Genomic DNA, 23,378 nt, shown 5'->3' with positions numbered 1-23,378 from the left:
GAGCACTTGGCCAGGAACTCAGGAAAGATTGGAAACCTCCCAAATAATAATTCCTGGGCTTGGTCTAAATTCCTCATTCTCATGGTGCTCACTGGGCATTTCGAAATGAGTCCAGTGGCTCAGCCTGGGCACATCCCCAGGGAAAGCTGCTGTTCCCATAACAGGCAGAGGCAATCCTGAGCTGCCAGGGGTGTCCATGGCCCTTTTGGGGGTGACAGAAATATCCATGTCTCCCCCCTCACATGCTTTAGCTGACAGAGCAATGTGAAGCAGCAGAATTCACAGAACCATGCAATTGTTTAGGTTGGAAAAGATCTCAAAGATCATCAAATCCAACCATTGACTCAACACCCCTAAACTCTGTCCCCAGGTGCCACATCCACAAGTTTTTTTGAGAATTTACAGTGAAGGTGACTCCACCACTCCCCTGGGCAGGCTGTTCCAATGCCTGACCACTCTTTCAGTGAAGAAATTTTCCTGAATATCCAACCTAAACTTCTAGTACAACTTGAGGCCATTCCCTCTCATCCTGTCCCTGTTCCCTGGCTGTCCCCTCCTGTCAGGAGTTGTGCAGAGCCACAAGGTGCCCCCTGATCCCCCTTTTCTCCCGGCTGAGTCCTTTCCCAGCTCCCTCAGCCTTCCCTGGTGCTCCAGAGCCTTCCCCAGCCCTGTCCCCTTCTCTGGACACACTCCAGCACCAAAATTATCCTTTAGATTAGGCAGAAGAGAAGGTTTCTGAGTGCTGAACAGCTACAGTGGAGTTAGTGAGGAACCTACGTGTGCAATTCCATGGGTGAAAACTGACATTGAACCATTTACAACTTGAACAGCTGCAGGTGCATCTGCAGTTCATAACTCTAAACATCATCTTGAAAACTTATTGTCTGATTTTCCTTCCCAGGGATGACTCAGGATGTGGTTTTTTTTTAATCAAATTGCACTCCTGAGCATGATTCATATATAAACTGAAAAGACCCAACTTTGTTTTCCTCCCTTTTCTGAAATCTTGGAAAAGTTGCAATGTTTTCTGCACTTTTCCCAAAACCATTCCATTGTCATCAGGAGTAGAACACAGAAAAGTTTCAGCCTGTCAGTCAACACAGACCTTGTAAGAGCAGTTCTGTAATCAGAATTCAAACAAGTTCATGTCCATCTCCAAAAACTCATAGCCAAAATCTTGGCAGCGACAGAAACATACCAGCAGTAATATACTTCTAGCACAGGACAGAAGTGGCCTCCAAACCTCAGGTGAAGAAAGGAACTGAGCAAAAACATTTCATAAATTCCTGATACTCTACTTTGACTCAAATTTTTTCCTCTGCCACACTGCTCTGGGATCTCTCTGCTCTATGGGCTGGGAATCATCCTTTCATACCCACTCACAAATCTGTCTGTAGAGCACCTGTACCCATTTTTCCTTGCACTGACACTGTCCTTGATCATGAGCAGCTCTTCAGTTTCCAGTGTTTATCCCATGGTGATGTATTTATAGGCAGCAACAACACTCCTCAGTGGCTTTCATTGTGCTGGGTTACAATACCACGATTTCAGATGCAGCTTGTGAAACCTTTCACATTTTAAGAAGAGAGCTCTCTGGGCACACTTTTAATTACTGGTATTGTTCCAGGAGCTCATGGGGGCCCTGCTGTCTGGGATTTTACACAATGAGTGTAAAGAACCAGTCCTACAGATGTGAGATGAAGAGGGGACAAGTAAAGGCAGTGGGAAGCAAAGGCAGTGGCCCGGGGTTAATCAATAGGAAAAGTGTTCCTGGCCTTCATCTGAGTTCATTGGAGAGACTCTTCACAGGGATTCAGGCAGTACAAGCACTTCAGATGTTTTGTATTTAAAGATGCCCCCCTCATTGGATTTGTTCTTACTTACAGAGATCCATAATTTTCATTCCTGCCTGTGGGAATTGGAAAAACAAAACCTTCCACAGACACTGAAAGATTTGATCTGCAACCTTAGAAGAAGGTTAGATTGATGTAAAAATACAGTACACAGACATTAAACAGAAAAAATCATAAACTTATGTTTCTACAGTTGTAAGTAAACATATGCCTCAAATAAGTGAAAAATTGTATTAATAAGATAGTGAAAGGTTTATAATGTAAGAGTGTAGCTGTATAGAATAAGCTAAGTGTTTAGTAGTTATAATAGAAGCATCTATGTGCATGTGAGACAGAAGCCTATTGAAAAACAGTATCTGCAGTGCAGCAGAAGTAAATAAAAGTAATAGGTTAGAAAAGCAAAATAAACCCTGTAGCAACTGTCTATTAAGTTAGAAAGTTCTGTATTACCTTGTAACAAAGAAACTTGTTACTACTTTAAGCTATGGCTGACTACTTGCTCCTCCAAAATCTCACAGCCTCTGAGACTGATGCTTATCTAAGCAATAAATCATTCTTAACCCAAAAACAGTCCCATCCCTTCATTTTTAGTGTTGATATCTGCCTTTCTCTGTGGCCTTCACTGTGGACCGTTACAGGGTGGGACAGAGCTGTGTTCAAACCCTCTACTGCACCCATCCCAGCCCAGGATTCATGGGGAAGTTTAAAATTGCCACGTGCCTGAATCATGAGTGAAGGCTCTGCTGTCCAAGTGGCAGATGGAACAGACTGAGCTAGGCTGGGTGGGGAGGCAGGAGGTGAGGGGGGACAAGGAGCACTGACATGAACTCTGTCAGGTGTTGTCCTGACCTGGGACTTGCTCCTTCCTCTTGCTCCACAAGAAGAAAGGATTGTGCCTTAGATTGTGCCTTGTGCTCTGCTTTAATCACATCAGAAACCTCATCTTTTTAAATGCAAACCACAATTACTCATGCAGCTCTCCTCCCCACTTGAGATATCCTCGGTCTGCAGGTTCTGAGAGGTGTCACTTCACTTTGCTCTATGAAACCTGCTCTGTATTGATGCTCTGCATTTCTCCTGACAGGTTTCTACAAATCATTTCATCAGATTCTTCCATTCTTACAAACACAGGCCTGCAGCAGCAATCCTGCCAATTCTGCAGCAGACTGAAGAGAAACAGGTTAGTTCAAAGCAGCTTGGAAAAAGAGAGGATAAAGGAAAGTAGATAGGAGATGGTTAGGGGGGAGAAAAAGAATAAAAGCAGTGACTATATTGTTTGAGGAAAAAAAATGTTCCAGTCTTTTGGGGAGAAATAATATGTGGTATTTAGGAAATCTGTGTGTAATCATAAAAAAGAATGGGGACACTGCCCTAGGCCTATGAGGAAAAAAAAGTATCAGATGCTTTACCGGGGAAATAGAAAGAGCTAAATTTAAGGGCTACAGGAGAGCAGAATTTCCCTCAAAACCTCAATTTGCTTTCACTGCCACCATAGTATTGACAAAAGATGTTATGACAATGTTTGTGGGTTTGGTTGTTTTTAGAGCTGCCTTTATCCAGCAAGGACATATCATCTTTAATCTGCAGCCTGTCTTCCTGTCAGCACTGTCCTTTATTGGATTCAAAACTCAGCAGGGACATGGATGCTTCCCAGAACAAATACCTTTCTTCTCCTACTTCTTCTCTGATAACCACTGCACAAATAAAACTTCTTCTGATGGAATCCACTCAGGTCTCTGCTGGCCACTGCCAGCACATTGTGTAATAACAAGTCAGGAGTTTTACAAAGGACTCTTATTCTACCTCAGAGGATGCTCTAACAGCACAGTGACAAGGGAAAATCCAGGACAAAGCAATCTGGGTTTCTGCATTATCAGCAAGAGCAAAGGAAAAATGTCATTCAAAATAAGTATTTTAATCCTTTGGATTCTTTTAAAATTATTTTCTTTTTCTTCAGCTTGATTGGTATTACTGATAGAGAATTCCTCCTATGGAAAATTTCTGCTTCAGTAGTGCAAGATTGTGATTCAGTGGGACGATGAGGCTGAGTCAGTGGAAGGAGGGAGAAAACCTTGACTCTTAATGAGAACAAACAGACTCTGAGAATCCCAGCAGTGCAGATCCATTCAACAATGCCAAGTGAAGTGCCCTGACCAAATCTCTCCAAGGCCTGTATTGGAGATCAATCCACTTCTACAGACACTTTGTGCACAAATCCTTTGTTTTTCCTTCTTGCTGAATTCCTTTCTCTTGGTGAGTTTGTTTGGTTTTGCATGGTACAGACAGAACAGCTCTCAAAATTTTAAGACCACCAACATTTAGACCTTGAGGAACTGATATTGACTTGCTGCCACAGTGACTCACTGGCATTCAGCCACTGTGCCAGCAACAATCAAGGCCTCTCCTTCACTTTTTATTATTTAGCTGCTAAATGAAAGAAATGTTTATTGGCTTGGTTGTCATTGCACAGGTTCAGATGAAACAGAACTGGAGAAAACAAGGCTAAAATGGGTCTTCACAGGAAAAGGGGCCCCTGGCTGAGCTCTCATCCCCTCCCAGGTGTGTTGGGGTCTCATGGACACAAACGGCAGATGATTTCATCACCTGCTGCTACATCTGAGATTCCTGACCCTTAAAACAGGTGTGGCTCCTCAGTGTTTAGAGCAGAAGGACTTTTCTGCTAAATGGAGGGTGGATTGTGAATGAAGGATGAAGTTGCTTAAGGAATGGAGGAAGAATGAAGCTGGGTACAAGGTGACAGGATAAATTTGGAAAAACAGGGTCAGGATCCAGTTCCTTCCCCATTCCCAGTTCAGCACAACTGAGGACTAAGCCCCACTGGGCTGGGGCAGCACCAGTGATGGTGAAGCTCATTTCCAAAAGCAGAACACCCTCCTGACCAGCTGAACACCCCAGTAACACCTTTTGCCATGCCAGCCAAATATTTCACCTGCTCCTAAAACCCCCAGAGTGAGAGATCCCAAAGCCTTGCCAGCAGCTCTGTTCCAACCGAGCTCCATCCTCCCCTTGGAGAAATGGGCTGCCTTTGGGATCCACTGCACTGACAGAGCAATGGAAAATTGAGAAGGTCCTGGGGGAGAAGCACAAAAATTTGGAACAGATGTAAAACTTGAATCTTCCTGGAGATCTCCTCTATTGTCATCCTCAGCAGGCACCCATGGAGTGAGGTAGATGGATGGAGTGGGGCAGGAATAAAGAACTGGCAGATTTCTATTTTAGGTCTGATTGTATTTTTCGACCAGGAATTACCTAAATTCTCTCCTTTCACCCAATTCCATCATACCTTCTTCCATTCAAAATAAAACAGCATTAAAAAAACCCCACATTGTTGGGAAGGATGAAAGTTTGACAAGAAAGTCTCACAGATATGTATGGTTAGCAGAAAGATTTTGGAATGTAGAAGTTGAGGAAAGAATAGAGATGGAAGCAAGTTTTGATATAGAAGAAAAGAATTGCTGAGCCAGTCTTACTGGATAACCAAGGAGGCAAAGGGTATGTTAGTTAGAAGGGGGTTTTTATGACTCAGAACAAAGGATAAACCCACCTCAAACAAGAAGATGTTTTTACCAAGCAGAAAGATAGCACAGGCAAACAAGTCAGCAAATGTTGCAAGTAGAAAAAAGGTCTCAGAATTTTCCACTGCAAGAAAACTGAAGAACAACTTCTAGCTTAAACTGTAATGTACTAACATTTAGTGATTGGAGAATACTAACATGAATATGGTAATTGTATTAGTAATGATAGGCTATAGATAAAAGTTAAGGTATAGATTGGTTCTACTGTATTAAGATGCTCAGCAAAGAAAAGTATATAATGCATTTGTAACCTAAACTAAGGGTCTCCAGGCCTGCCTGCAGCTGCAGCTGACAGCTCTAGGCACAGGCTCTGTCGCCCACGACCCTGGACTGCTCTAACATCTTGCATGTAATAAACTGCATTTTGGAAGAGCCGCCTGGAGCCCACATCTCTCATTTAGGCTCTTACACCTAATAATAGAAATTGATTATCAAAACAGATTTGTTCTTGGGACACTTTACAGAGGTAAATGTGATGAAGACATCTATAACCCAAAATCTGGGTAGGGACAACCTGTAAGGAAACATGAATTTGGGTTGCTTTCACTGAAACATCTCTAGAACTTTGGAAAATGGATGTATATTGACAGACCCTGAAGAATCTCATGCTGGTTAACTCTGGCTGCACACTGGACACATTTTACACAACACAATGTGAATTTGAAGGGATGGACTATCTTACTTCACAGCGTGTACAGGGAAATTCTTAATTGCCACCACTCAGTTGTTGTTTCTAATGTTGAAGCTGACAGCAAAATTTAAACCTTAAAGTTTAAATAACAGAAGAACAATTTAGAAGAATGCAGGTGAGCCACCTCCGTGTTTCAAGCTGGATAACATTTATATCATCCTACCTAATTGTTTTTGTGTTATTTACTCAAGCATTTATAAAAGACTGAGCATAAAAGCAGGGAATATAGCTCCTGCAATGAATAATTTGCATTCTTTATTCAGTGCAAATTAATTCAGGTCTCCAAGCACTGTGGGAATTAGCTTTATATGCACTGTAGAGGGCTTGAAATGGAAGTTTAAACTGATGCATCATAAAAGTTCCCATTTAATGTTTTAAGGTGCTTTTTTTGCTTCCATTAGCATAGATTATTCTGTTTATAGATGCTGGAGTGCGAAAAGATTCCTATTGTTATTAGAAAAGGCCTTGTTAGGAATGCTCAGAAGACTTAGCTAAGACTTTGGGGATGCTCTGCTCCAGGAAAACAGTAATTCTTGCACTGGGGTCACTGTCAATCATCCTGCTGTACTCCTGGCCAGGGGGAGGATGTCCTCCACCCACAGTTTATCCTCTGCTATTAGAACAGGGTTTTTCTTAAGGATTATCACTGCACAGAACTCAGTGGAGCTGGTTTTGAGGTTGAACTCTCCTGGACAGCACAGCACAAATGATGCAGGAATGCCAGGCATGGAATCCAAGAAACAGCACAGAATTAACCCATAGGCCACTCCTGTGAAAATACATTTCTGTGATTCAGGCTGTGGACATACATGTGATGACTGATCCACATCTACTTGTTTTCCACTAATTTACCTTTCCTCCTGTCCCTTCTCTTCCCTGTAGCCCTAACTTTGCTTTCTCTGACATCTCCATTTTCCAAATTCCCTTCAGCACCCTGGCCCAGATCAGGGAAGGGTTTCTATGCAGTCTCCTTGATTTGCATTCATCATTTCATGAGCACTGCTGGGGATTAAGCTCCACTAATGATGTTCCTCTTTTTATTTAAGAAAACTTCTAAGCCCTTTAATGAAAGAAAACCCAAAATTAGCCCAAAGCAAAATGGAAAGATTTTGTTCTGTCTCCTTTGGTTTAGATCTGGGTTTTAGCTGTCAGGGAATGCAAGACATTACCATGTTCTGCCTTGTGAGAAAACAAGATTTGCCCTAAAACTTGCAACTTGACACACTCAGATCTTGGTCTCCCTTAATGAAGAACAGTGTGCTCACTGATTTTTTTTTTTTTTTTCTGCATCAGTAACTCATGTTCAGTTCTTCCCCTGACCCAAACAGGCTCCAGCTCCTACGCTCAGGAGGAGCTCACCCAGCACATTAGTCAGCAAAACCACGGATGTGCTCAGGAATATAAAAGCCATGATCACTTTCAGGACCATCCACGACTGCACAGAGTCAGGAGAGGGCTGGAGCAACCCAGAAAATGTCACCCAGTGGAGTTAGAAACATGCAAACACATTACTCACCTCAAGCACAAGAAAAGCATAAAGGCAACTATGAGGGCCCCTACTGAAATGCAGTGGCCCAGGTAGTTTATGATGAGAGCAATCTTGTAATGGAGCGCATACTTCCTCTGCAGGTAGAGAGACAACAGGATTAAATCAGCATCAGTCTCCAAGCATGGGCATTCAGGAACAGTTTAGCACTTCAGAAAATAGTCATTACTTTTTTCTCAACTTAATAATGACATAATAGTACCAGGGCTGATGCCTCTGTGTAAGGCAAACATATTGCCCAGGCACACAAGTACAGGCTTGGTATCATTTCAGTTTGGCATTTGTCCATAGTTTCTTACAAATATCTGCAAAAAAAGTTATTTTCTCCCCACTTTTCCCTTTTTTTTTTAATTATTTTTTTTTCCATTTCCTCAGATTTTTTTATTTTAAACCTCTGTCATTTTAGGTGACAAACCTACCAAAGACGCATCTTCTCAGAGTTGCAAAAGTTATAAAACATTATTTTCTTAGGAAACAGCACGGTCTTAATGAGCCAGGTTATGCCATTCTCCTACTCAAATGGCTTGGTTTTCACACAAAAATGTCAGTAAGAAAAAATAACAAGCTTCCCATACAGGCAGATTTTCCTCTGAGGGACATTCCTTGGAGGCTGTGATCTTAATCCTTCAAACCAAAGCAGACTAAAAGAGCTGGCACCCAGTGGTGTCCCTTCAGTTCTGATAAACCAGGGATCCTGTTGTTTTTAGCAGCAACCCAAATATGTGGTGAAATTTTCTGTATTAGTGTCTATTTCCTTGCGTGTGGGGGAGATTGTTGGCAAGTTCTTGATCCCATAAACATAAAATTAAGTACAGAAGTGCTCCCATCTAAACCAGTGAATTTAGGGATTTAGTGATCAAAATTTGGCCTTGCAGAAACATCTTGATTGGTGGGCTGCTGTTGGCTTTGGAGAAAGGAGAAGCATCTCCTCTCTCTGCCTGGCTAGGAAGAAGTAGAAAGACACTACTTAGATAAATACTGAAGATGGCTAAAAAGAGGTTTGTTACTGGAAGACTAAATGCCCCTGAAAAATATATTTATTATTAGTTTTGACATTTATTTCTTTTCAAGTTAAGCAGATCTTTCCCCACATTGGGATGTTGCCCTCCTTCAGAAGAACAAGACTCTTAAAAACCAACCACCTACATTTCCTCTCTTGTGATAAAAATATGAAAGTAAAATCCTACAAATAGCATCACTTAAAAAAATTCTGGTTAAATTTCTTTTTTCATTTTTTTCCCTTACAATTTCCCTTAACATTTTACTCCAGTGAAAGGAATTTGCCAGTGAATGAATGTTTGGCTGAAACTACAAGCAGCAGCTGTAGCTCATCTGTTCCATTGTTCTGTGAAGATAAGCATCTTCCAGCACTTTGCCAGAGAGCCAGGGAGCTCTCTTGGAATCATTTTTGTGATGAAACCTGCCTGCATCTTCAGCTCACAGAGTAATGTGCTGTTTCTGGACACAACTCAACCACGCAGAGTATTTTAAAGTCTATTATAAAATCCCCTAAAATAAACTTCCCCATCCACGGGCCCATTTTCTGAATTGCCTGGAGGTGAAAAGAAAAAAAGCAACAAAACGAAGCTACAGAATGTAAATTCCACACTGTGTTTTATTGATCCTTCAGTGAAGGGGACACCTGAAGAGAAAGAAAACTCACTTGACCTGCTGTGCCTACCTGCGCAATGCTGTTTTATTCAACACTGCCCTGGCAAACTGCAGGGCTCATTGACTCTCGTGCTTAATTGACAGAGCCAGAGGATCCCAGAACATCTCAAGGGATCTAAAAGGATCATTGAATCCACTGCTTCTCACAGCACCATCAAAACTCAAAACCATCTGACTAAGAACTGTTTTCAGAATTGCTCATTTAGGGCTAGAAATCTCCTGGAAGATGGCAAACTTTGTGTTTTTCCAGCACAAGGTTCCTGGTCTTTAAGTCTGACCCTCCTTTGGCTCCTGGCCACCATTTCAACTTCACTCAAATTTTAAGAAGGTGTGGTTCAAAACATGAGAAAATTAATTGAAAAAACAAAATTATGAATCTCCTGTTTGATGCAGTGATGCTGAAGGAAAAACAGGCACGATTTTCATATTTTCTGCTTCTGATGCTAATAAGATTTCCTGAAGGCAAATTCAAACATCACAGAAACAAGAACTGCCTTGGTGCTTAGGGAAAACTAAGCTGACAGGGTGGCAAGATCACTTTCCACCAGCCTACATGCAATCTACACCTGTGCTGGAATGGGAGGCAACATCTTCAGGGCTGAAAAGCACGTGCCCAGAAAATCATGTGTTTGTTCCCCAAAGTTCAGCTCATGTAAAAGACTTGCACAGCTCTTTTCTGGCTCGCCCTCTTGGACACCAATGCATTTAAAATGTCAACAACCTTCTCCTGTTACCCAATATCCTTCTGCTTTCAGGAAGATTCACTCCACTAAAACAAAGATTTAAATTCTGTTCAGGCTTAGGAGGGGGGCTGCTAGATTGGAAATGAGCTAGAGAAGGAGATCATAGAATCCTGGAAAGGTTTGGGTCAGAAGGGACCTTAATGATTTCTGCCATGGTCAGGAATGCCAAATACTAGAGCCCTGACCTGGCCCAACCTGACCTGGAACACTTCCATGGATGGGGAATCCAGGGATGGGGAATCCAGGGATGGGGAATCCAGAGATGGGGAATCCAGGGATGGTTTTACCCCCTAACCACAGCAGGTCACACCACTGCAATGCCATTCCATGACATTGGACACGACAATCATGTTACACCAGGCAGGGCAGAGGTGTGTCCAGAGCTTCTAAACTGAGGAGTGACAGCCCAATGTCTTTATCTGCACTTTCTTTGCACATCTGAGTGACAATCATGTTACACCAGGCAGGGCAGAAGTGTCTCCAGAGCTTCTAAACTGAGGAGTGACAATGTCTTTATCTGCACTTTCTTTGCACATCTGAGGCATGCTGGGCTCCCCACAGGCAGCCTCCAGGCTAATGACAGACTCATTCTGTCTAGGGCACTTTTCCCCTTGCTCCAGCTGGAACGTGACTGCTTAACCTGCCCTAAACAATTCAGGGAGTGATTTGAATCAATAACCACCTAGTAACAGCACTCTCAGACCATCTGACACGGATCTTGCTTCCTCCAACAGAACTTACTGACAGGTCCTGCCAGCGTTTACAGCTCATGTCTCCCTGGGAGGCTCCACACGCCATTGCCAGTCAGTCACTTCCAATTTCCTCCCGGTGCCAGGATGATCTCAGCACCAGCACAGCTTAAGGACACCTCTCCAAAGACTTGCAGAAGCAACTGGGAAGTATCTTTGTCATGCCAGATGACTCTGAGCTCACTGCTTTCCCGTCCTGAGCCAGCTGGGAGCTGCTGTGGCTGAAGTGACCGTGCTCCTGTGCAGGATACATTAGCCTGAGCTCAGCGTGGTGCTAACTCAGCTGCTCAGCTTGAAGCCACCTCAAAACATCAGCAGAAGCAAATTCACATACAGCTGCCACAGACCACAACACCAAAGTTCCTGGTTTATAGCTCTTTTTTGAGGCTAAGATGTCTCTTGTGCTGCCTGAGACGCTCACTTTTCTTCTAAGAGCAGAGATTTGTGTCGGATGCAGTGAAGGCCCTTCCAACATAGGAGCTTGTGGGCTGAGGAGAATCTTTCCATTTGTCACACACCGTGCCACCAAACAGCCAGCTGGATCAAAATTATTTCTGTGTCTTTTTCCTGTGCCTGGAGGAGGAGCCAGCTCTTTGTTCAGAGGGTGAGATCAGTCTGACAGGAGGACACCAACACTTGGGCACCCACCCAAGGGAAGGGTTAGGAGTAGTTGTGCACACACAGGCACCTTGTGTCTCCTGAGGTGCCCTGGGGACATTTGTGATTCCCAGCTGGTCCTGGTGGGACCTCCATGGCTGCTGCTGAATCAGAATTTTTAAGGTTGGAAAAGACCTCTAAGATCATTGACTCCAACCATTCCCTCAGCACCACCCAGTTCACCACTAAACCCTGTCCCCAGGTGCCACATCCACAAGTTTTCTGAACACTTTCAGGGGTGGTGACTCCACCACTGCCCTGGGCAGCCTGTTCCAATGCCTGAAAACCCTTTCAGAGAAGAAATTTTCACTAATACCCAGTCTAAACCTCCTGTGACACAACTTGAGGCCATTTCCTCTGGTCATGTCCCTGTTCCCTGGGAGCAGAGCCTGACCCCCACCCAGCTGCACCCTCCTGTCAGGAGCTGTGCAGAGCCACAAGGTTCTCCCTGATCCCCCTTTTCTCCAGGCTGAGCCCCTTTCCAGCTCCCTCAGCCTCTCCTGGTGCTCCAGAGCCTTCCCCAGCTCTGTTCCCTTCTCTGGAAATGAAGGACACAGGTATTCCAAAGGACATTTTAAACTACAACACAACTACATTTAAGGAACTAGGTCTCAGTCAGAGTGGGAATCCAGCAGCAAATCAGTCCCAGAGCAGTTTTAGCAGCCACTGCCACAGGTCTCAACCACAAGCAGAGCAATGATGCATTAATATAACCCAGTGAATGGGTTTTACTGAGCTGATGCCCCCTAAGACTGACCCACAGCTGAAAAAAGCCTAAAATTTCTATTGCTACATTACCAAAACTGTCATAAAAGATGGGATGGATGTTGAAAAGTCCTGTTGCTGTCCCCTGTTATCAATCACTGAATTAAAATAATGTGATTCTTAGCACTCTGCCTGTGAGTGGTCAAGCTTAAAAGCAGTGTTGGTTTTTTTGGATTAAAAATAAACACAAGTCACAGGGCATTACCCCCAGGCTGATGTTTAGCATCTGCTAAACTCAGTAAATAACAATAGACCCACTTGTGTGCCTGAGTCTCACCTTTAATCAAAATGGAGAAAATCTGTGGGGATTGTTCCTTGTTTCTATCTCTTTTTTTGAGATCACAAAGTATTCATCTGTAACACTGAGCATTATGAGAGATTTCAAAAATATTCACAAATATTAATATTTGCAAAGCTTGTCACAAATCTTTAAAGATCTAATAAATGAGTTTTTAAGCCTCTGTAAGCAAGGGTGGGGGAACATCTGCACTTTCATCTGTTTAAGAAACATGCTATTTAAGGAGTTTTAAGCTATCACCATAGCTGCAAAGTTTTTAAAAGCAAAAACAGAGTAAAGGGAATAATCCTGTCCTCAAGTCACAACAATTCTCCATCCTCTTAAAGTAAAACCTCTCTGTATTTGCTTGTGCACAGACAGCCACTGTTGGGAGCCGTGCAAACAACATAACCAGTGTTATTAAAATGCAGCAGCCTTTTCCTGAGTGGCTGCAGCTCATTGCTCCCAGCTCAAAACCACACCACAGATATTGAGTGCTCCACATCCCCTCTCTTGCTCACTTTTAAGACATGGTCAGTCTGTCCTTCCCAGTCTCCCAGCTTGTGCTGGCCCCAGCACTCCTGCAACAAGGCACTGAGATTAATCCAAAAAAATGACCCAGCAGAAAGTTATCTTTTCATTTTATATGGGAATGAGTGGCTGCACTGGGGTGGTCCCAGCTTAGGTTGGCCTAAATTGCCTTGGAAGCCTCTCCACTGTCCCTCTGTATGGCAGTCAGGTACTGGCACAACTTTTGTTAATTCCTAGAAGCTGCACTGAAATGCTTTAGGGACCTGATTCATCAAAAAAAATGACCCAGCAGAAAGTTAGCTTCTCATTTTATATGGGAATGAGGAGCTGCACTGGGGCGGTCCAAGCTTAGGTTGGCCTAAATTGCCTTGGGAGCCTCTCCACTGTCCCTCTGGCACAACTTTTGTTAATTCCTAGAAGCCTCTAGGAAAAAAGAGGGAGGATTAAATTAGCCAGGGGGTAAGAACAGGTTCCTCCTTGGCAGCTGGTGTGTTCTTATTTGTTTTATTTGTTATTTGTTTTGTGATTAACTAGAGAAAACCCAGACTGACCACACTGGATCTTAGAGGATGGATGCTGCACCACAGCCAAAGCACATCCTGGCTCTTTGGGGTGGCTCATCAGCACAGAGAGCCCCTGAGTTCTAAATGTGGGATCTCATCTTCCTCCTCTCTGTCCCTGGCATGGCACAACTGCAAGGAGAGAATGAGTTGAATGAATCCCAATGATGCCTCAGGTTTCAGCTTTTATATTTTTCAGATTCTGTGCTGCTTTAGTGTGTGGGTCTGAGCTTCACATCAGGGCATGGTGAGCTCTCTGCACAGAGCAGGAAGGCTATGATGCCTCTGAGACATCTGAAAAGGGCTTTGCATAATTCCTCACAGCCTTGAAGGAACTTAATCCCATATGCTAATTTAAATCTGATAACTCTTATATCATGCAAGACTGGTTCAATTTCTTAAAGACAGCTGGGTCCTGAGTCTACTTTTTATGTATTTTTTCTGTTGCTGCCCCTTTCTATATTTGCTTAAGGAGAAGTGACATTGAGATCTATAAAGGTCACTTGTGATGAGACCTCAGAATGGGCAGATATGGGGTGGAATCAGCTGGTAGAACTTATTTTTTAGTGTCAAAGAGGCTTTAGGTCTTATTGTTATTATTGCTAACATTTACTGTAGCAGCTGTAGGCTCTGAACAAAGCTAGGAAAAATCTGCATAAACACACATCATCAGGGACAGAGTGAGATAAAGCATCCTTTTTAAAAAAGCCATGTGAGTAGGGGATATGGAGAGAGGATAAATGATTTGCCTCAATTCACAGGGAGGTTTTGTTGCAGAGACAGAAATGGAATCTCTCTCAGAGGTCCCAAATTAGCACGTTAACCTTAAGTTTAGTTCTGCATTCATTTATGCTGAGAAATGTCATTGAGAGAATGAAGGGAAAAATACAGACCTTGTCATCCAGAATAGGCTCGCACTGAGAGTAGTTTATCTTGGAAGCCCATGTCCCATTGCCCAGGCATTCTCTGTAGGCATTTCCTGGTACAGACCAAAATAAAAGAGAGATGAACACTCTGTGCTGGACTTAGAACAGCCTAGACATTTCACAGGTTCAAGAAAAGACTGACAAAACACATTATTTACAAGGCAAATCAACTTATCTCACCTCTGTGACGACTGCAGCAACCCACTCAGAAGAGGAGAAATAAATAACAAACACATCTACAGGCAATGAGTATTTAAAGGTGTTTATTAATAGTTTTTTCTTACAGAGTATCAATTCAGTAGACAGCAAAGGTATGAGAACACTGCAACTAAAACCATTCCTGGTGTTCTCCCAAGGTGCCAGTTCTCACAGATCGAAAGTAAAAATCACAAATTACTGAAGCAGAGATTTAATGTGCAAATTCAACATCACCCCGCAGGGCTCTGTGAACTACATGTGGCAATATTGGGGTAAAGAAAGGAGTTCAATTTCTGGCAAGCACTCTCTTCATCCCAAGGAATTCCGAGAGAAAACTGCAGTTTTCCTGTACAAACCTTCCTCCACTCCTCAAAGGCACGTCCATTTCCAAGCAAGAGGTTCTTGGTTTTTTTCCATTCTTATTTTGAACTGTTTCTTAGAAACAAGAGAATTAAAATAAAACAGGAAATCCAGAAAGATCCCCAAAGGACCAATACAGGCAACTTCCTGATGGGCTCTTCATGATGTTGTTGCTGCCCTTTACCCAATTTCTTTTTGGGCCTTTGCCATGGTCATTTAGTGCAGGAAAATCAGATGGTCCTAAATGTGCTGCTGACACCAGCCTTTGAAAAAGGTCAAGAGACTTTTGAAAAGGTGCTTTTGAAAAAGGTAAAAAGATTTTGAAAAGGTCCTTTTTCTTACTCAGAAGGGAAGTCAACAAATAACAGTCCCTGCAGATGCTCCAGATGACACTGTACCCACAGAGATGACTGAATTTCATATTGCTGGTGTCTAGTTGCACTTTTCCACTGTTCCTTTTTGGAGTGATAAGGCCAAACAAAACAAAACAGTCTGAGTGGGGTTTAGGTGGTAGAATCTGTTTTAGAATCCCTAAAAGCCCTTGCATTTGTCCCCTCCTTTGGCCAGTACTGAAGCTCCCTGTGCAGAATTGTTGCTGATTTTGAGCCTCTGTAGCAAACTCCTGACTCTCCAGATGAGCTGATGCTTAGTTGGATGTTGAGTCCCACTTCCAGGGTACTGCTCATATGAAACCCTTATTTTATTAATTCAAACCTTTGTTTTACTCATTCTGACTCTTTCATTTTTCCCTGGTTGTATCCCTCCAGCTCAGCTGTGGAGAGCACAAACACAATCCACCCTGTGAGGCACTGGGGATGTAAAATCCACATCAGTGCAGCTCTCTGAGCTGTCACAGCACAGCTCCCACACAGTGAGGGCATGAACAGGAGGGGGGAAAATCAAACTCTGAATTTCTCTTGCCCAGGATCTCCTCATCTCCTCCAGTATCAGCGGAGGAGATCCTGGACAAGATATCTCCTCCACTTCTTAACACCAGCAGCAAGCAGATCTGGCTTCTGGGAATCTCTCATTCCAAACTCCAGTTGTCATTGCTAATTTATACCCCAAAGTAAAGGTTTTCCTTTCCCCTTCCCTTCCCTTCCCTTCCCTTTTTTTCCCTCCCTCCCTCTTTTCTAATGACAAAATGCAGCTCTTTTAGCCAGTGCTTTAAAGGAGAAACATCTCATTTATTGGGTGAGGTAAGAGCCTCACTGGAGGCACCTGGAGGGAGCAGCTCTTGTTCATGCACTGTGTGCAGAAGCACAGTGGATTAAATTCAGTTCTTCTTCATGACTGCCACCAAAAAAAAAAAAAAGGAAGACTCATAATGGAGAACTCCACTGTAGAAACAAACAATAAACATCCAAGAAGAAAAAAAATACTTACATGATCTTTCTAGGGCAACAAGAGCTAATAATAAAAACTATAGCTATTAGCACTATTTTTTCCTAGTTGAAAATCAATTGTGCAAAATCAGTATGTCATTTTCCTAGACAAACGACATACTGAAGAACTCAGCACACTTTCTCTTATAATTTCCCTTTCCTTCCTGACTTTATTCTCAAGAAGGAGTACACCAAATAGAGATTTGGTGGTTACAACATGTGGTTATTTGTGCTCTGTGTGCACTTGCACTTGTTTATTGCATAATAATACATTATTATTGTATAACATAATATATTGTTATTGTATAACACAATAATATATTGTTATTGTAAAACACAACTGGACAAGGAGATTTGATGTTCATGCAAATGAATAATGAGCAGTAGATGAGTCAGGATGGCAGAGGCAGCACTCAGCCTTTATGCACAGAGCTCTTGACACATCATCCAATATTCACTCCTGGGCCTCAGTCTATGGTGTCTTCTTCCACTTTAAAAATGTTGATTTCCTTTTGTAGATTTGTGGCTCTTGGTTTCTTCTGCTTAATCACCAGTGCAGGAGAGAGGCAGGGAGGAAAAAGGGAACAGAAAGGAATATCCAGGAGTGCTCAGGGTTTCCAGCTTTCACAGAATGGATTCAGCCCCTCCAGGCTGCAAATGCATCATCCCATTTTCCCAAGGGCTGACTCAGGGGTGCTGATCAGAGTCATATTCCACCAGGAAAGCCAAGGACAGCAGTCAGAGCCCAGACACACAGCAGCAGCAGCATTCACAGCTCTCTTGGACTCTGTGGTGATGCAAAAGGGGTCTCCACCCCTGAAAAACCTCATTCCATATCACAAAAAGGTAGGTTAAAAAATCTGAGCATGGCTACAGCAAAGCCTTGGCAGGAATTCAGCTGGGATCCCCAATTCTCCCTGACTCCAGCTCTTGGGAAAGTCCAGCTCAGTCTATTATTTTATGGCTCTTCACAGAATACAGCCAGATAAACAATCTAACACCCACAGAAATGTCTCACTTTTATGTATTTATACACACATGCCCACACACCCACGCTACACAGAGCCTGAACTTTATTCTTAGTGGAATAAATATTCTTAGTAGAACCATTTAAGAGCAATTGAGAAATTCAAGGTGGAGAGCAAAAGTTCTTTGAATGAGAAGAAAATTAGTGTTGCGTTGTTGGTTTTTGGGGTTTTTTTTGGTTTTGTTAAGGTTGGGTTGAAGGGTTTGAGATGATATTTTGTGTTCAGATTTAGATGTTTATTATTTCTTATTTATATTATAGTTTTATAAGTTGTGAGTTTTATAGTATTGTATTGTCTGTTATTTTATAACAGACAAAATACAAATCCCCAAAAAAATACCACTGACACACGACATAATTAAAAACTTAAAACAAACAATAAAAGAGAGTAACTTAAACTCTCCCTACGTCAAACAACTATTAAAGAACACTTTCTACAATTATGATCTAGTACCTTATGACTACAGATTTTAACAGATTTCCGGGTAACCACCACAATTTTAACAGATTCACAATACATACTATAAAAAGTCAAATAAAGAAAAACTCTTACCACATTAATAAAGTCTTATACTAGAAACCCAAATAGAAGCATTGCATTTATCAAAAAAACCCAGAATGTGATAATCACAACTCTGTTTGCAGGGCAAACAGGACTTTTAAGGAACTCCAGGATATTTGTAGTTTCAATAAAAAGGAAAAAAGAAAAAGTTGATCCACCCAGATTTGAGCCCATACATCAAGAATAATGGAAAGTGATTTTCATCTGACATGGAAGAACATGAGAGAAACTCACAGATTTTATTTATTCATTTGAAGGACTCCTCACACTCTGGTGTTTGGTAAAGGGGGGGAACATCCAAACTCTGTTTTCAGTTTTCCCATAACTCTCTCAACTCAGCACCACTATTACCAGATTGATTCTGGGAAAACTTGCATGGGATGAGAGCAGTTTTTCACAAATCAGCTCAAGGACCTTTATCCCAAACAGAAACGTGTCTTTTACACATCTGAACTAATGTAAAATGAATCCCACCTCGATTTATTACACTTTACTAACAACACTGCCAGAGACTCATCTGAGGAGCCCTCAGTGCATGTCTGAACAGAAAATGGAGCAGCAACATCCAGTATTTGTCATCCCAGCTGTGATCTGGCTACTCCTTAGAATCCACTGACAAATTTTTGCTGTGAGGGTGACAGAACACTGGAACAGGCTGTCCAGGGAGGTTGTGGAGTCTCCCTTTTTGAAGATACTTAAAAACTTTTTAAGACATGCCCCACGGCAATTGGCTGCAGGTGGATCTCAGCCATCCTGTAGTTCTGAGATTAACTGCATGAAATTATCCTCTGGAACAGCTTTAAAACACAGCTCAGGTACAGTGTTCTACATCAGTTTATGAGGTAAAACCTAGCCCTTAATTTCATTTCTGCCTGCAGATGATGTTGCATTCCTAGCCCTTAATTTCATTTCTAACTGCAGATGATGTTGCACTTCCGAATGGGGTATGCAAAGGGAAATGTTTGATGAGTGGTACTTTTGTATTTTTCTTTTTTTATTGACCCTGTTGAAGAACACAAAGCCTTTCAGGTAGTGGTAACTCAATATGTATGGATTGGCCTGGTGGAGCCCTGTGTTTAGTCAGTAAAAGTCCATTAAAAGCACGACACAAACAGGAGACAGGAGCACTGGGTGAAGGTAAGTGGATGTCATTCCCAGCAGGAAGTTCACCACTTCCTCCCAGTCATAAGTGAGTGAAAGACAACTCCAGACACTGGATGCAAGCACTGCTGTCATGGATCTTGTCCCTGACAAGTGGAACTAAGCTGCTTTTGAAAGAGATTTTACTTGTCTTGCCATGTTTCATGTAGATGACTTTCTGACAAGGTTTACATTTCCAGCTATCATTAAAATGGAAATGTGACTTCCCTGGCTATTTATGCCTTTCATCTCTTGAATTCTATAGAATGGCCATGGAATATTGAGCCAAGTTCACCAGCTACTGGAGTGAAGGGAATAAACAGGAAAATGAATAAATAAATGAGACAGCCTGTTAATCCCTGAGCTGAGGGCATGTGGCTGCTTTGGCAGCTTGCTGATCTATGGTAGCTGTCAGCTGAGCTGAAATGAAGGGTCCATCCATCAGAAAACCAGAACCCCACTGAACACACTCCCTACAACACACAGGGTTTGGGAAGTGGGGTTAGGGGTGACTGTGGCACAGACTCACAGATGCAGTGAACACCTGGCACGAGCACAGTGGGTCATGTCATCCACCTCCCTACCCACAGGACTTGTTCAGTCCAGATGAGAAAGTGGAAACCCCAGGAATTTTCACTAATTATTCTGTACAACTATTACAGACAGACTGGTAAATCTCCCCACTGTGATTATTTTTCACTGTTATCCTATATCTACATTTTTTTCCTCACTTTTAAGACAACTATTGAACCAGTTTTGCCTCTGATCTAGCTGAGCAATTTGCCATCCTTTTCAGGCTAGGTTTCTAGCCAATTTCTCCACAATTTCTGTGTATTTGCCACAGGTGGATTTCAGCTTTGTAATTTTAGAATATCAATGTGCAGCCAGTCTTGTCCACATCTCACCAATCCCTTCCTACTCTGGCTTCAGGGCACAGCCCAGCAGCCCATGGTGCCCTCAGCATGAAGGTGTTTATGCCAAATTTTCCAATGGAGAAGAAGCCCAAGTAAGTGAGATTTTTCCCTTAGATATAAATTAAAATAGTTTCTGTGATATGCTGCTCTGTAAAATCAGAAGAAACAGTGGAGAAACCCTGCTTTGTCTCAGTGCCATGATTAAAGCTGGATGCCATCTTCTGAGCTGAATAAATGGATTTGGAAACAGCCATTTATTTAGCTCACAAGATGCACAGTTTTGGGGCAGCAAAAAATCACTTGACAGGTTTGGTAAATGTAAGTTTGACCCAGGTTTTACCCCTTGAAAAAAATTTTAGATACATTCAAAGAATACAGGAGTGAAACAACCCAAAACATCCCAGTCCTGAATGTTGTAGCCCAGGAGTTGCTCATAACATGGAGTTCAACTTTGGTCTCTTCCACTGTTGGATTTCATGAAGAATTCAAACCCAGTTTAAGGGATTCCCTTTTTTCAGGGGTTTCTAAACATTGGAACCTTGCAAGATTCTCCCAGTGTCTCCTTCAAACAATTTTTATTCATTTAATGTTCAAAATAAGACATTTGGCTCAGTGTCAAGCACAAGACTTTCCTCTTGGGTATTTATCAACCATGATCCCCAGTAAATGAAACAGGAACTGCATGATACAAATTCCTCAGATTGGCTGCCCAGATTTCACAGGAGTCTGATCAAATGAGACAGAAAAAAACCTGTGTTGCATAAGGCACACATCACTTCATGTATAGACTATTCTTAGCCCCTTTTCAAAGTCTCAGAAAAACAGCAAGCTTCTGAAAATAGGGGCTGAATCATGGGGCTTTAAATTATTTATTCATGTGCCACGCTCCCTCCTTGGTGCTTTATTTTTTTCTGATTGTTGCAGTGACAACTGGAGCCAGGTAGGATTCACAAAGCATCAGGACAATTGCTTACTATTTCTAGAAATTGTAAGTGACAGCAGCAAGTAATTGTGACATCCAGGAGACTGGAAAAAAAAAAATCTCTCTCCACATATTTTATTTGTGAATGAGGGATATTCTGACAAAAATAAGGAGAGGCAAGAATAGTTATCCAACTGATGCTCATTGCTTTGTACATCAGCCAACATCAACTTGAAAGCCAAGAGTTTTTCTCTGGATGTCACAGCTGGGTTTTATTTTTTGGTATTTGTACAGAAATATAATGCACTTATAGGAGAGTCTTGGAAGACAGATAAATCATCATTTAGGCAAGAAATGTTCCCCTAGAAAAATATTTCTAAACTCAGCTCTGTCTGGCTCAGCTCGATGTGTCCTCAGGCTTTCAAGCACATTAGAAATGTTGATGAGTTTTCTATTGTTTTCCTTTGCCAAGAAATCCTAAAAAGGTTTGCAAGAAGCTGGAGCAGCCTAATTATGCTCACTTGCTGCATTGATTTCCCATCAGCTGAAGAGCTCAAGTGGCTCACCCAGGTCACAGAACAGGTCAAAAGCAAAGGCAGGAACAGAACCTTTCAGAAATTTAGAAGTGCTCCAGGCTCCTTCAGAGTTTAGAAAAACATTCTCTGGGTTTCTAGCCCAAGGTACCCTCTGTTGGACCTACAGAGACTGAGGGCACCTGAGGTACTCAGTTCTGTTTGTACAGAGGATCACAGAATATTCTGGGTTGGAAAAGACTTTAAAATGATCCAGTTCCACTCCCTGCCATGGCAGGGACACCTTCCACCAGACCAGGGTGCTCCAAGCCCTGTCCAGCCTGGCCTTGAACTCTCCTTGGCCCAGGCTGGGGCTCCTGGCAGCAAGCAGTGGCATTAGAAAGATCCCATAGACTGAATTGTGAAGAACTGGCAGAAAAGTGGCTCTTTTCAACCTTGTCAGTGAAATCCCTGCTAATGTAAAGCTTCTCACAAAGTCCCACACACTCTGTTTGACTTTCTGATTCCCACACGGTTCACCTCAGGAAACACAATTTCTTGCAGTATTTTTCACTTCTCATGCCTCCAGGGTTAGCAAAACCTGGTCCATAAAATACAAGTCTTTTTTAGTAAATACTCTGTTTCTTCACAGCTTCATTTTGAATTGCTTCAGGATTGAGGTGTGGGCACTGACAGGCACATCCCAAACTTGCCCTTCCTCAAGACAATCACTCCTCAGAAGGATGATCTGGGAATCATTTGGAAGCTGCCTTCCTCATCCCAAATTGCTTATAGCTCCTGTGATAACCCTCCTCTTAATAACTGAATAATAATAGAGTTATTATTAAATTACTATATATTTATTATCCCTATATAACATTAATATCCTTAAGAAATTATTTCTTGATTTGTGACTGAGGAAACTCTTGATCTGAAATGTCAGGGCTGGGCTGTTACAGAAACAGCTGAGGAACACCCAGAAGACAGGGAGAGAAAAGCCAGTGAAGAGGCTCAGCAGCACTTGACAAATGCTTGGTTAATCCTGCCTGCAGCCTCCCAAGGCTTTGTGCAGTCTGCAGGTAAATCCCTGAGACAGCACAACCCCAGGTGTGAGCACACACAGAACCCAAAGGTTTCCAGCTCAGACCAACACGTATCTTTTAGAAGATAAAAGAGGGAGATTACAAAGCACAGGTTATTTCTCAGGTTAGCATCTTTTCCCTTCACCTGGTTTTCAGCACAAAAAAATACCCCAAAACATCCCAGAGAAAAAAAAAAAAGCCCAAAAAATATAAAAGTCTAACCAAACTCCCAACCCAAACCACTTCTAGCTGAACAGAAATCAGAAAATGTGTGGTTCCTCAAAATCCTGTTGTAAAATAAAATTATGGCATTCAGGCTGGGCTTATTTCCACACCTAGTTATTTAAATTAATCTCTCCTGACAAGCCCAGTGTCACATACAAAAGAAGATGCACAGACATCACTTGTACTTCAGCAAGTCACTGGCACTTGGATTGCTGGAAAATACGAGAACACCCAGGAAAGTCTGGGAGAGAATTTTCAAAGTTTAACTGAAGGTTTACATAGCATGAATTTGTATGTAAACTTTGAGATAAGAAATGGTGACTTAGAAATGTTATGGACTAGGACAGATAATGTTGAGAGAAAAATTGAATTAGAAATAAGTTTTAAAGGATGGTTTTGTAAATAACATTATATATTTTGGAGAAATAGAACTATGAAAGAGGTATTGTAGTAGGACTTATGAGGGGTAATTTTAGATGATTGGTT

The 23,378-nt window shown here is 42.2% G+C and overlaps 1 protein-coding gene across 2 annotated transcripts in view; it reads right to left on the bottom strand.

Moving 5' to 3' along the window:
- CRHR2 (corticotropin releasing hormone receptor 2) overlaps positions 1-23,378 on the bottom strand; it is a 142,561-nt gene that overhangs the window by 51,307 nt on the left and 67,876 nt on the right. For both annotated transcript variants that reach the window (XM_039726560.1, XM_039726561.1), the window contains 2 exons: positions 14,533-14,618; positions 7,657-7,763 (listed from right to left, as the gene is read on the bottom strand). In XM_039726560.1, coding sequence (XP_039582494.1) covers positions 7,657-7,763; positions 14,533-14,618 — 193 coding nt within the window. The remainder of the gene's footprint in view (positions 1-7,656; positions 7,764-14,532; positions 14,619-23,378) is intronic.

The sequence above is a fragment of the Passer montanus genome, unplaced genomic scaffold (genome assembly GCF_014805655.1).
Source record: "Passer montanus isolate IOZ18808 unplaced genomic scaffold, ASM1480565v1 scaffold59, whole genome shotgun sequence".
NCBI lineage: Eukaryota > Metazoa > Chordata > Aves > Passeriformes > Passeridae > Passer > Passer montanus.
Note: the sequence above shows the minus strand (reverse complement) of the source record. Positions and strands in the feature narration are given on the sequence as shown.